The 14,270-nt window shown below is 37.5% G+C and overlaps 1 protein-coding gene across 2 annotated transcripts in view; it reads right to left on the reverse strand.

The window, feature by feature from the left end:
• LOC135198553 (glutamate-gated chloride channel-like) overlaps nucleotides 1-13,817 on the reverse strand; it is a 31,760-nt gene extending 17,943 nt beyond the window's left edge. For both annotated transcript variants that reach the window (XM_064226243.1, XM_064226242.1), the window contains exons 1-3: nucleotides 13,701-13,817; nucleotides 2,164-2,265; nucleotides 184-284 (exon numbers count right to left, since the gene is read on the reverse strand). In XM_064226243.1, the coding sequence (XP_064082313.1) occupies nucleotides 184-284; nucleotides 2,164-2,204 (142 nt within the window). In that variant the 5' untranslated portion in view covers nucleotides 2,205-2,265; nucleotides 13,701-13,817. The remainder of the gene's footprint in view (nucleotides 1-183; nucleotides 285-2,163; nucleotides 2,266-13,700) is intronic.
• Nucleotides 13,818-14,270: the final 453 nt, after the last annotated feature.

Below are 14,270 nucleotides of genomic sequence, written 5' to 3' on the forward strand. Positions count from 1 at the left end.
AATATAAAGGAATTAAATTATGAATTCATTTTGCTACTTTGTTCCTGAACAAATTTAATGGTAAACAAAGTTATTTGAATTAGATCCCTCATGTTTATTTCCTCTCTCTTTTTATATTTGCAATAACTTAACAGAGAGAGGCGGAAAGGACAGGGCTACTTCGGTACAATTATAAAAACATACCATTATTAACCGATGGTCTCACTTGAGCATCAGACAGCTCCAACTTCGACAACACTTCTGCAGTGGCCTTTGCCTGGGGGTCATTCTCGTCAGCCCTTCCCCTGCAGAGAGATTTGCATCAAATGAAGAGAAAGACGTGCTGAGAGAGAGAGAGAGAGAGAGAGAGAGAGAGAGAGAGAGAGAGAGAGAGAGAGAGAGAGAGAGAGAGAGAGAGCGCCAAACTCGTTCCATTTGCCAAACCATCCTAGAATTTCAACTTCACAGATAACAAGCATCTAACAAAACTTAGTGTTTCTCCTCAAGAGCTCAGTTTTACCAAGACTAGAACACAAGACAGTTGACAGTTATTGCAAGTGATATCTCCTCTAAAAATACAGTTTTATCGTTGTCTGAAAATGGTAATAAATTTATCAAAAACGCAATGAGACAACGTCAAGTAATGGAGATTTACCCCCTGACATTTCCAGTGCTACAACGTTCTCATTTACATACATATGTTTGTTTGGATGTCTCAGACGAACGAAGCTTTTGGCTCTTAGTAACAGTCATATAATTAGGGAATTTCTCTTCACATTGCACAGCTAGAATTTACGTACGAGACTTCACACAGATTTCTCGTAAGATTTTAAAAACATAATTAGCTTTCTACGAGTTCATATCCAAACAAGGACACTACCTAATATTGTACCAATTTAAAATCAACCACGATCAACCGAAAACTGACCAGTAAAAAGGCAAACTTGAAATGATAGAATTCGTGTTGAAGTTCACTCTTTTGCTTCAAGACGAACAAAATATTCCTAAGTTTGTTATTCTGTTGAGAATTAATTTAACAGAAATCGATTATCTCTGGGGAAAGTCATGCTTGGATATGGTTATTCAAATTAATTTCGTTTAAAATAGAAAATTCTTAGTCTCTCAATATAAACGACGGAGCCACCTTTAAAGATTTGTATAGAAGTGAACCCTGAGTTTAGTTAGCCTTGTAAACTGGTAAACTATGACCGCGTTTGTTTTAAAAAATACATAACTCCTACAGTTTTTTACTTTCCAAGGTAGGCCTGTGCCTAGTCAATTGCTGAAATACAAGACGCCCACCTACATTACAAAGAACTCTTATTGAAGTGAATACAGAATTTAGGCCATTCAGCGCTGAAACGGAAATTCACGGTTAAAGATCTGAAAACCTCCAAGCAGTTGCGCTACGAATCAATTGTTGAGAGGGTGGGAAGGACGATGGAAGAAAGAGAACATGAAAGAAGGTACAGTAAAAGGAACGAAAGGGGTTGCAGCTATAGGGGCTGAAGGGACGCTGCAAAGAACATTTAAACAATGCCTACAGTACACCGCATGAGGTGCACTGACGGCACTAACCCGCAGAGATGAAAGAAGTATTTTTCTTCGTTTTTTCTTTACACTTCACAACAGAATGATAAGTATCGTAACTTGTCCGACATTCCCCACGAAATTCTTTTGTGTAGCAGGTTTACCTTTTCATCTTTTTTATTTATTCGGGGGGAGGGGGGAAGGAGGGGTGGGGTGTTAAGGGCCACTTTATTGCAGAATGACGGATGTCTCTCTTCTCAAGCTAAATCGATAAAAGTTCGAAGAAGCAAAATACTTTTAAAAAATCATTAGGATATTTTAATTTCATAATTTAGACTATATTCGCTTAAATAAATCTATATATTTGAAATGGCAGCAGAAAAATGTCTATAGATTTGAAATAACGGCACAAAAAATGCCTATGGATTTGAAATGACAGTACATCAATATCACTGGACTTGAAATATGAGCACATAAATATCACTATATTTGAAAGAACAGTACAAAAATATCTATAAATTTGAAATAACATACACATAAATCTATCTATCTATCTATCTATATATATATATATATATATATATATATATATATATATATATATATATATTTCAAATACCAGCACAACAGAAAATAATTTTTATATATACTTACGCAGAAACTGCGAGAAGCAACAGTAGTGTGGCGTAGAGCATAGTATGAATCTGTCTTATTCAAGGACAGGGGTTGGAGAGTTCCTCTTGATCCACGACTTCCCTGAATAATAATAATAATAATAATAACAATAATAGTAATAATAAATCTTCAATGTGCGATTAATAGTGATACATCTGCACAAACAATAATACGACCGACAAGCATCAGGATGTCGGAAACAACGCGTCTGTTGATTGAGCAGAGCCTCGATGTCCGCCAGGCCTCTACTGGTCGAAAGACCGGCTCAGACTAGTCCAAACCAGTGGTTCCCAACCTATTTTTGGAAATGCCCCACCTCATCAAGTATCCATACTATATATACACCGTATGTATTAACTCGCGCACACACTCATTACTCACACAGACTTGTTAGACAAGAATTCACTGTTATAATCCTCGAATTGACCCCTTAAAAATAAAATTCTCCCCAGGGGATATAGGCCCCACGCAGGGAACTCTAAATAACCAACAAAATAGATTCTCGAAGACTAAGTGTATTTTGAAAACAAATGATCCTAACTGTATAGTAACTTCCGGTGTCTCTAATTCTCTTTACAAGTGAGTACAGAGGAGTGTCTTGGGGATACAGAAAATGGCTAGAACACAGTCTCTGCGTCTGGTCTAAACCAAGATTTTTTGTTATTGTCAACTATCCAGGCGATAACGGGGGATCCCTTTTTGTTAAATAACGTACGTCCATCAATCTTTCGACGACAGATGAGATTAAAAAAACTCTTAACACAGCAACGAAAAACCCCACTAACCAAAATTAAGTCACTACTGCTACTACGACTACTACTACTTTACCGACTGTAGCTGCTCTTGGTGCGTGAAAGAGGTATATAGTACTAGAAGGTACTTCAAAAGTAAAGTAAGTTTACCGTTAACATTCCTACTAACAGGCATTAAAATTCTAGTTAAGAATCCATCAAAATTGTAGATTTCTTGAATATAACGGAGTGATTATTTAAATGTAACGTAATCAAGCATCCTGAAGCATTTGATCTACAAATTCAGCTGAGTGCGGTCTGTGGATTTACAGCTCTCAGCCGATCAGCGGTAGTAAACGATACCAGCAGGTGGGGTTCCCAGGCAATGCAGCTGTCAAGCATACTTTCATGAAGCCAACGGTGGCAGAGCTTTGTTTCTTTTTCGTCATACTATGCTAAAAGAAACAGGGTGTAAAATTATCCTCATTAAGAACACCTTTCATCTGGCACTAAGCCGGATAATAAAATCATTATCAGAATCCTACCTCTTTGACATTCTGCCCCGAGAAAGTTTCGTAGATCTTTCGTTTTTAAAGAACTTGTGTTAAGAGCGTTTTTATTTCAAAAAGAACAAAGCTTCATGTCTTCTCAACGCCACTCTCCATTGTTAAAACCTGTGCAGCTGATGAAGTACTACGAAACCTTTGTACATCTTGCACCTTTGAAGAAATACTATACCAGCTCCCTCAAGAGTTCTCATGCCAGCAGCACAAGTGCATGTTTCACAATTATTTTTGCGGCTTTTATCATTATTGCTGTCTATAAAATATACCCGATCTTAAACTGTGCATCTCTTTACTTTACTACTACGCAAATTTTTCAGCAAAATTCTTTTAAGTATCCCATTCTCATAACAGAAAACAGAAAACGTATATTTTCCCGTAACAGAAAAATACTATTAGCTAAAGGGTGACTGTATCATTAAATTTCAACATCAAAACCTTGTGCAGACCAAATCTGTATTCTAATCCGTCTCCTTCCAATGACTGGAATTTCTTGAAAGTTTCTGTAATTTCCTTAATCATAATCAATTTCAGTGAACTAATGTTTAGGTACACATCCTTCAGAATCATCATAATTATCAACCGTTCAGTTCATATTATTTTCGTGCACGATGCCCAAGAAAGACAAACGATTTCTCCAGAACTCACGAATACCGAACATTGCTCCCAGTTGTATGAAACGGATCCCAAACATATAAAACCCAAGAAAGCGCAAATGACGAGCAAAATCCTCAAAGGTCGTCAGGATCACCATCTAGCATTTTCAAGACTCATCACTGCATACAAGGCAGTCAACAAGCATAATGTGTGAAGCACCACCCGCAGTCTTACCCTCTGCTTGCTCAGGAACTCTAAGTAAACAAACATCTAATATTGCCTGGACTTTTTAACAAGCTTCGTTAGGACTTATTCCTCCTCGTTTTGCTCCCATCTTTCTTCTTTCGGTTTATTTAAAGGTGTCATATGAGCCATGTTTTACTCTATTTACTGGATTCCTTCTCGTTCTCCTGCGCTCCTCTCAATTTATCATCATTTCCACCTCTCTCCCAAACTGGAAGACGAGGAATTCATCAAAATAAAAAGGACGAGAGAACCTTCCTAAGAGACAGTGTTGTTTAGAAATGGCGAGAAACAAAAAGTACTGAAACATAGACAGTGAAAGCCACCGCAGTATAGACTCAATTCACGGAATATCAAATAAAACATCTAATCCAACGAAAAAAAAAAAAAAAAAAAAAGAGCAAATGTCCAAAAGCAAAGGAATAGCTTGAAAGAGTTAAAGACAAACACACATTATATATATAAGAATGAAAAAAAAAAAAATAGTCAGTGAGATATAGTTACAGAAATATAACGGTCATTTTGCTCAACATCAAACACAAAACCCAGCAGAGTATACGAGCCAACGGCGGACACCGACGATACGCAGTGCCGTGTGAAATGAAAATTAAGTCTCATAAGGAAGACAACATCGCGCGAATAAAAACAAATATAACAAAAAATTCATTTTAAAGACTTAGTTAGTGTCCCAGCTGCCGTTGGCGTCTTGTGGGATCATCTTACTTTGTGTGTTTCTTGTCAACTTAGTCCCGGATCCCTCGACTATTGTTACTGTGAGTAGGAGTTGGAGAGAGAGAGAGAGAGAGAGAGAGAGAGAGAGAGAGAGAGAGAGCAACGAAGTAACTCAGCTTGATTACTATCACGTGGACTAAGAGAGATAAGCAGGAAGGAACTATACGATGGGCGATTATGAGGAAGATGTAAAAATAGGCCGAGGATAGAAAGACGCAGTATTGGAACTGGCTGCTTCAAGACGGCAACAGGGAAAAGTATATACATGGAAACATTAAAAAAAAACGTACGCTAGTACGAACAACCAGAATCGTAGTTCGTGGGAACGAACAAAAACTTGGTTTTCTGAAGAATTAAGGCCATTACTCACAGTTGTTCTTGACACTTTGGTCCAGTGGATACAAGTGCATTTTGCATACATTTCTTCCCTGATAATAAGATGTTTTTACAGCTAAACACGTACGAATTTAGCAATGAACAAAATGAACACTAGCAAACATTTCGGCTGGCGCTACTTCAGCCACGTTCACTCATAAATATGTAAAGAAGGGAGGTGGTATTTATGTGGATTGCACATGTGGGAAATAATGGTCTAGCGAAAGCTTCTTCTGTGACTTATTTTATTTGTCATCATTAAATCCTAAGGTAGTATGAAAAAAAAAGGCCTTTTGCAAAACCGAGATTAGTATATCTAACTAATTATTCATTATTAAAACAAATTAAGCGCATTCAATATGCTATCTTAACAGACAACAAACTATATGACATTATGTGTCCAACAAAACTAGAAAATATTAACCAATTCCTAATAAATATGAGTTGTACATGTTTTACTTTTGAATCTACGTGCAAACAATCTAAAGTTTTTGGGAGTTTGGGTAAGTCTCACTAATTGGACCGCTATTTTCTTTTTTCATTTGCAACATTATGGCGATGCTTTCATATTTACCCAACCTGAGTCATACCCTTATATATACGATATATATATATATATATATATATATATATATATATATATATATATAATGTTGACCAGTGAACAGGGACAGGAAGAAGTGCCCATAATATACGGTTGCAACGTTTAAATAGTGTTTTATGGGCCTTTTATTTTAAATACATACATATATCCATATATAAAATATATATGTATATCTCTCACTCTCTGAGAGAAAGCTGGGGAGAGAAAGTGTGTGTGTGTGTGTGTGTGTGTGTGTGTGTGTGTGTGTGTGTGTACTGTATATATATTAAATCTTGGGATTATGATGCGTCAACCCCTAAAGCAGAGAGCCATTGCTTTATCCTCTCAGCAACAGAAATCATCAAAGGAAGAGCAATATTGCCTGCTTATTGTACACATCACTCTGCACCTGTTGGTAGGAAGACTATGTCCACTCGCTCGTGGTGGGGTGGGGACGGGAGAGGAAGGGGGGTTAAAAAGTAGTCGGGGTGGTGCAGTGGTCCCTACTGTGATTCAAAGCATCTACAGCTGCATATCTGGTTCCTGTGACCCGTCCTCTGAACCCTAGGGGAGTTTATTATTATTATTATTATTATTATTATTATTATTATTATTATTATTATTATTATTATTATTATTATTAGCAGGAAGCAGACCTTCTCGGATACATGTCTTATTAAAAAAGAATGGCAGTGTTAATTGAATTTATAGTATAAAGAATTTTCTCTATTTTTCTGATAAATGGAAGACAAATTAACAGAAAAACAAAGAAAATTTCTTAAAAGGATAAATTCAGTTAACTGCCATTCTTTTTAATAAGATATTATAATTATTTACTTATTATTGTTATTTCCGTAGTCAAAGCCTATTCAACATGGAACAATCACACCAAAGGGGCCACTGACTAGAAATTCAAGCTTTCAAGAATGTTCGTTTCAACCTCCCACGGCTAAAGATCCCACACTGCAGCAGTAACTGGTCATGATACAGAGCCAGCGATTTTCCATCGCCCTGGGGGAGACGCGAACCCGCGAGACATCTGAGAGGCTTTTCCACATCAATAACCACTATACCAGCTATATTGCCTGCTTGTAATGTTACACTGCTTAACATCAGTCGAGGAGGGTTAAATGTGTACCATTCACTTCTGGTGGGGCAATGGGTGGGAGGTTGGTGGCGGGGGGGGGGGGGGGGGTGGGGGGGCTTGAAACCATAGTTATGGATACAGTGTACAGTACTAGCACCTCGGAAGTGACGCGTAGGCCGATACTAACGGGTTAATACCGGAGGTTAGACTTCTATACCACGTACCCATCGACTCGAGGGGAAGGGGATGGGATAACCGGCCGCCGCCTTCCCCTCCCGGATCGGAGGAATGGCGTGAGAGATGCCTGTGCCTCTGTTTTTACCGTCAGTAGAAAATTGAGGGGGAGGGAGGCCTTGCCAACACGAGAGCAAACATTTCACTCCGCCCATGTCTTTTAGTGAGGTGCGCTAACAAAATGCCTTATACTACACAACTACGGGCTTGAAAACCATGTTGTATAAATGGGAAAATTGACCATCTTCCCAGTGAAGAGCCTGATTTTATTGACGCTGCCATCATGGATTACGTTTAAAAAAATAATTTAAACAAATATGCACAAGTTTTTTTGTCGTGGAATGGAATAGAACATAGAGTTTAGGCCAAAGGTGTAATGGAGGAAAACCTCGCAGTTGCACTAAGAAACTAGTCTTAGGGGAGGGGGAATAGCAAGATGTAGGATACACTATGAATGGAGGTACAGTAAAAGGAATGGGGGCTGCAAAGAACCTTAATTCATGCCTACAGTGCAGTGCGTGAGATGCACTGACGGCACTACTTCCCTGTACGGTTTGAGCCTTACAGCATGGGAATAATTTTCCCCGGTGACGAAATAATTTGAAGTGAAATCTTCAGGAAAAACTACATGCGAATGGAGAAAATCTTCATCTCATCGTTAATTTTACTTGCTATTATGGGCAGATATTGCTTTACTTTTTGGGTAAGTCTAAGGATTTAGGTTGAATAATAATAATGCTCGCAACCAGAATGAAACAACACTATTACGACAACACTTGCTACAACTACCAAAACAAACTGTTTGGTACTTGTTGCTCTGAACAATTTCTAATATGAAGAGTCTGAATCACAAGGGAAACTAATGAAAAGTTAGCAAAACTTATTTGGAGATTAATGATTTCTATAAGCAACAATAAATCAGACTATAAACTACCATATGATAACAAAACAAAAACTTCTTTGGCTGCGCAAACAACAAGAGGAAGCGAGAAAAAAAGACAGATAGATAGATAACTAGATACAAATAAAGAACGAACGAACCTAAAAATAAGAGTAAAAATAAAAAAAAGAAAGTCGTGGAGACGACCAAGCCAGAGAGCCAACCAACTGGTTGACATTGATACAACTTGGAGACTCTTTATCGAGACAGCTGACCTGTCACTTACAGCTAAAAGCAGTAAAACGATGCCATTCTTAACCTCAGACAGTACCAGCATATCTGGACAAAGCCTCGTTGAGAACTCTATCACAGAATAAAAGAGCATAACAAGGAAAAGAAAATATAAAAACATCAGGGGGGCTGATATTCCCGTTTATCTCTTGATGGATATCCGAGATCCATTCGAAAAACGAAATGACACACAGCTAGTGATGGATATCATGGACGAAGAATTGCTATGGCGCTGCTGTTGTAACGTTAGTCTACACTAAAAAAACTTTATATTGACAGACTGACAATTCTATACTGGGGGAAAAAGGGGTTACGTTAACATATGTTTAAGACTACGCTAAGATATTCTATTTTATATCGACGGACTGACAATTCTGTACGGTGGAAAAGGGGTAACATTGCCATATGATTAAGGTATTATAATCATTCCATGAGGCCTTTCTTTAATATTCTTACCAACTGTTGTATCGCCCACTGAATGATGACCGACCTGTGTTCCTTTATGGATCATCTCTACCGGTTACATTACATATTTTGGCTCTTGTTTTAATAGATATAAAGCCAAATTGTCGTTAATGCTAGAAACAGGCTTAACAATGGTAAAAATAGCAACAAATAAGACAGTTCCAGCGAAGGTTGTGGTTTCACAGTAGTCTCCCCTCAAAAATCTAACGACTACATTACCATAGGTATGTGTATTTCACGTACTACTTTATTTTTTCGTTTCTAGGGCATAGATGGTTCATGGGCTCCCGAGAATGTTTTACGAGTAAAATACATTATTGTTTGTATGGTGTTTTTACGTTGCATGGAACCAGTGGTTGTTCAGCAACGGGACCATCGGCTTTACGTGACTTCCGAACCACGTCGAGAGTTAACTTCTATCACCATATAATACATTATGACTGATGGTTAGTGAAACTGGTGTCGTAGCTAAATACATCATGAAAATATTTATTTTCGGTGTTGATAGCCTTTGGTGCATTATCATCATTATTATTCAAAAAAGACAAAATAAATTAATAAATTAACAAATAGATAAAAATGTATCAAAATGTAAGGAGAATAGTATAAGAGTAGTAATGCATTCCACCTTCGCTTGAACTTCTGAAGTTGATCAATTCATCCACTAATGGTGAGCAGAAACTGACATAGCGCTGTTATCATGATGTACCATCAAGTAGCCCAACGCGGAACGAGAGAAATTTATTTCTGGTGATAGAAATACATTTCTCGATATAATGTGGTTCGGATTCCACAATAAGCTGTAGGTCCCGTTGCTAGGTAATCAATTGATTCCTAGTCACGTAAAAATATCTAATCCTTCGGGTCCAGCCCTAGGGAGAGGGGCTTGTTAATCAGCTCAGTGGTCTGGTAAAACTAAGATAAACTTACTTTTTTACCATCAGTAGCGTAATGAAGCGCTGTAACGGATACTGTAACAGTAGAACCGGAAGAGCACCAGTCTTACTGTAAGATAAGAGTTCAATGATTGTGTTACCCAGCGTTAAAGAGCGCGGGTTCCGCGTGCTTCTTTTAGACCGGGTCGGTGTTACGCCTGGCGCTGTCTCGTGATCCTAGACCTAGACCTAGACCTGCCCATATAACTCGCTGTTTTTCTAGTGATCACAAGGTACAAAAACTTTAACCTTAAATAAAAAAATAAAAAAAAAAAAAAAAAAAAAAAAAAAAAAAAATAAAAAAAAAAAGCTACCGAGGCTAGATGGCTGTAATCTGGTACATTTGATGATTGGAGGGTGGATGATCAACATACCGTATAATTTGTATTGTAGGCCCTCTGGCCTCAGTCGCTTTTAAGATCTGAGGGTGGACGGACATACAAAGCCTGCACAATTGATTTCTTTTACAGAAAACTAAAAGCACCAAGAACCGTTTACAAAATTCGAATATATAGACTTGAATGTACTCAAATACAAACTTGATTCTGATTAAACTGTAAATAAAACTTCCCAACATCAACTAATTTTATCGCTTGTTGGACATCGACGATTCCTCTTATTGTTAAACCAATCCATGCCATGCGTAGGTTGGTTTTCCTTCTATTATTATTATTATTATTATTAGGTAAAAATCTCAATTACGAGGGCACAAGTAATGTTCTTTTAAGGTCCACAATAATATACTGATGATAGCAATGGTAAAACTTTATATGACTAAATATAAAAGCAATCGAACTCTTCCCTGGGTTCATCTTCAGTGGAATGAAGATGAACCCAGGGAAGGGTTCGAAAGCTTCTATATCAGTTTTATATAGTTTGAATACTTCTACCATCAGCATCTGAAATTAGCGGCTTGGTTAACAGAGAGAGAGAGAGAGAGAGAGAGAGAGAGAGAGAGAGAGAGAGAGAGAGAGAGAGAGGTGCTAAACTGTGGCATCGCTAAAATAGTTCCCGCAATTAAGGAAAGTCTTGAACATAAGATACGCCCACGTGACAAAACAGCAAAATAAATAAATAAATAATAATCCCAGTTTATATTGGCAATGACTACTACAATTGCCAATACTAAAATTGACAATGACTACTAAAATTAACAATTACGACTAAAACTGACAAACGGCTACTAATATTGACAATGACTACTAAAATTGACAATGACTACTAAAATTGACAATGACTACTAAAACTGACAATGACTAGCTACTAAAATTGACAATGACTACTAAAACTGACAACGGCTAAAAAAATGGTTTCCTCGGGAGAACAGCTGCAGATACCAATCAGTATTGAGTACACTAATGTCAAAATACTGTAGTGCCAAAATTTAACTGCAAATTTCTGCAAATAAACAAAAATATTTTACACTGTTTTAAAAGCATAATCCTGCAGCCATTTCACAGATCAAATAGCTGAATTTGCGTTTAACAGAACTGCCTAATTACTGCATGAATTTCTCTATTTTATAGTACAGACAAATTTATAATCAAGACCTCACTTTACTTTTGAGTATATGCCCATTTCCTATAATGTTTTTAGCGGCACGATTCAACAAACAAAAAGAACTCAAATCTGATTTGTTTTTACTTTTATATAAACTAAGAAGGGAAATATAAAGTAAGACGCGAATTCTGTTATTTCTATCTCACTGTATATGAAAAGATATAACATTTTCATTCTTCCCTTCACCATAACTAAGAAAAAAATCCTCATTTTTGGTCATAAATAGACTATACTTTAATTCCTTATGGTGTGGGGGCTGTGACGAACGAAACAGCTCACACCAACTTGGCTACTGTAACTACTGAGAGAGAGAGAGAGAGAGAGAGAGAGAGAGAGAGAGAGAGAGAGAGAGAGAGAGAGAGAGAGAGAGAGAGAGAGAGAGAAATGCCAGCAGACTCCTTGAGTGATAATAGCCACGCCTCCTCACCGGAGAGAGAAAGAAAAAAAAAAGATCTCTGTAACTTAGCTCACACCACATCCTTCTACCCACAGACGTAGTTGTGTAATAATTTTTCCATTTAGAAAGAACAAATCTTTATCTAGATGGTGAACTGTAAAATTTGGGAAAAGAATTAAATTCTCTGGGTCGAAAACGGAGTAAACCACCTGATGACCCCGACTAATGAGGCTCTTCTGGTACTCAGGGAGCTTTCTCTGGACTTCATAGGCACAATGAACGTAGCTTAAAATACTTGGCATAGTAGCGGTACTCTAAGTTAAAACAAAAATAAAAATAAAGGTATCGTAACGGCCAAATCTATTTGTACCGCCCACCTCAAGTGTGGATAAGCTGCTAAGTTCAAATGGGCGTAACAGGGTTTTAAAATTCGTACTATTATTCAGTTAAGTATAAATGTAACGCATACTCCTACGCTACCGATGCTACTTCAGGTCACCTCCGTTACTCCAAGGTCGGCCTACGACAAATAATTGTAATCAAGGACTTTGATTGCATGATATCGACTGCCCACTATTTTTCATGAATCGAAAAGATATATATTTGAGTCATTCATAACCACAACTTAACATCTTCAGTCTAACTTCGTTCTACTGCAAAAGTTATATAGACCAAGGTCCAGAGAGTATAGGCTATATTCTCTAGACCTTGGTATAGAGACTATTGGACCGGAGAGAAGAGCAGATAAACATACGTGTATTCATCGTTTCACAAAGTTTTGGGAACGTCATGCTTCTTTAGAGAAGTTTATAAGACTCCACTGCTTGTTGTGCCTACATTTATTCATTTGCTGAATTATTTATTAATCTCATTTTCAGAATGTTCATACTATACTTCTCTTCTGTTGTGGTTCCTACATCTTTTTCATTTGCTGACGATCTATTCTGTCAACATTTGCTCACTAAGGTAACAGACTTTTAGGCTTAATCTTATATGAGTTTATGCACACTGCCAATAATAATAATAATAATAATAATAATAATAATAATAATAATAATAATAATAATAATAATAATAATAATAATAATAATAATAACATATCTATCTCGTTTACATACCCGATGCAAAATATGTGTAAATTAATCTAAATTAACGTCAAAACATATATCAATATTTACAAGACAGGAAAACTAATCAGTATGAATGAATAAATTCACTGTAAAAAAAATTACAAAGTATAACACTCTAAGGCTAAGAAGCAAGATGTGGGGAAATAATTTTGCAAAAATTATCGGTACAATCGCAATTAATAAATTTCTAAATATATACTAATTTTCCAATTGCATTCAAATATATTCAATAATTTGGTCTGTATAAATGCGACCTTGCCATTAACTATGGATATAAAGTAATGCAAATCAAAGAGTGCTGAACTTCGATAATTGTAAACTTAAGTAAATACTATGACATCTTAAAAAACTGACATTCCAAAATGCCTTGTAGCATAGTTAATTCACTAGCAGCTCGTACGGACTTCGGATAACTTCATGACGAGTTTACAGTAACTTATTGCAGCAACAAACTAATAATGAAGATTATATCAAGTGAAATATTCAAGTAAAATATCCTGTTGTCACTTGAAAATTCCTACAAATGTGACCAAGGATCACATATTTAAGAGGAAAAACATTTTCTGTGAACACTTTAAAAAACGCAACTACAAGCCACTACATCGACGATAAGCAGCACCGACAGGAATCAAAGAAAAATACATTAATAAAAAAAATCATTCATTAAAAATCCTGCCAGACTAATTTACGATTTCTCCAAACTAAGGACTGACCTGAGATTGACGACTGCGCTCGACCCCGCCCCAAAGAGTTGTGATGTTGTTGACGCCGAGATCAGCGGGAGCCGAGATGCGACCCCTGCCTGTGTCCCACGCCCAGAATGAACACCCTCCCCTCCCCCACACAACATACATCCCCCCCCCCCCAACAACCATGTCAAGAGAGTTCGCTATGTTATTCGCACCGCTTCGCCTCCTCCTCTTCCTCTTTCTTCAGTTCTCCTTGATTCTCAGCCGTCCTTCCCCTCGCATACCCCTCCCCTCGCCTTCCTCGTGTCACTCCATCTACCCTCTTCCCTGTTCATCCTCCATCATCCTAAATGCCACACCCACTTCTTATGGGTCTAGCTAGCGCTTTACAGCTTGACTCTCCATCCTCTCACCGGTTTCCCGCCACCCTCCTCCCCCTCGTCACCAACCCACGTTCCCTCTCCTATTATAACCTCCTCAGTTCCCCCCCACCCTACAGGCTACTTGACTGATCATTTCACAGATGAGAATGATCAGTACAGAGCCAACTGTAAATAGGGAGACGATGCTGTCATTAAACCTCCATACTTTCCT

The sequence above is a fragment of the Macrobrachium nipponense genome, chromosome 22 (assembly GCF_015104395.2).
Source record: "Macrobrachium nipponense isolate FS-2020 chromosome 22, ASM1510439v2, whole genome shotgun sequence".
Taxonomy (NCBI): Eukaryota; Metazoa; Arthropoda; class Malacostraca; order Decapoda; family Palaemonidae; genus Macrobrachium; species Macrobrachium nipponense.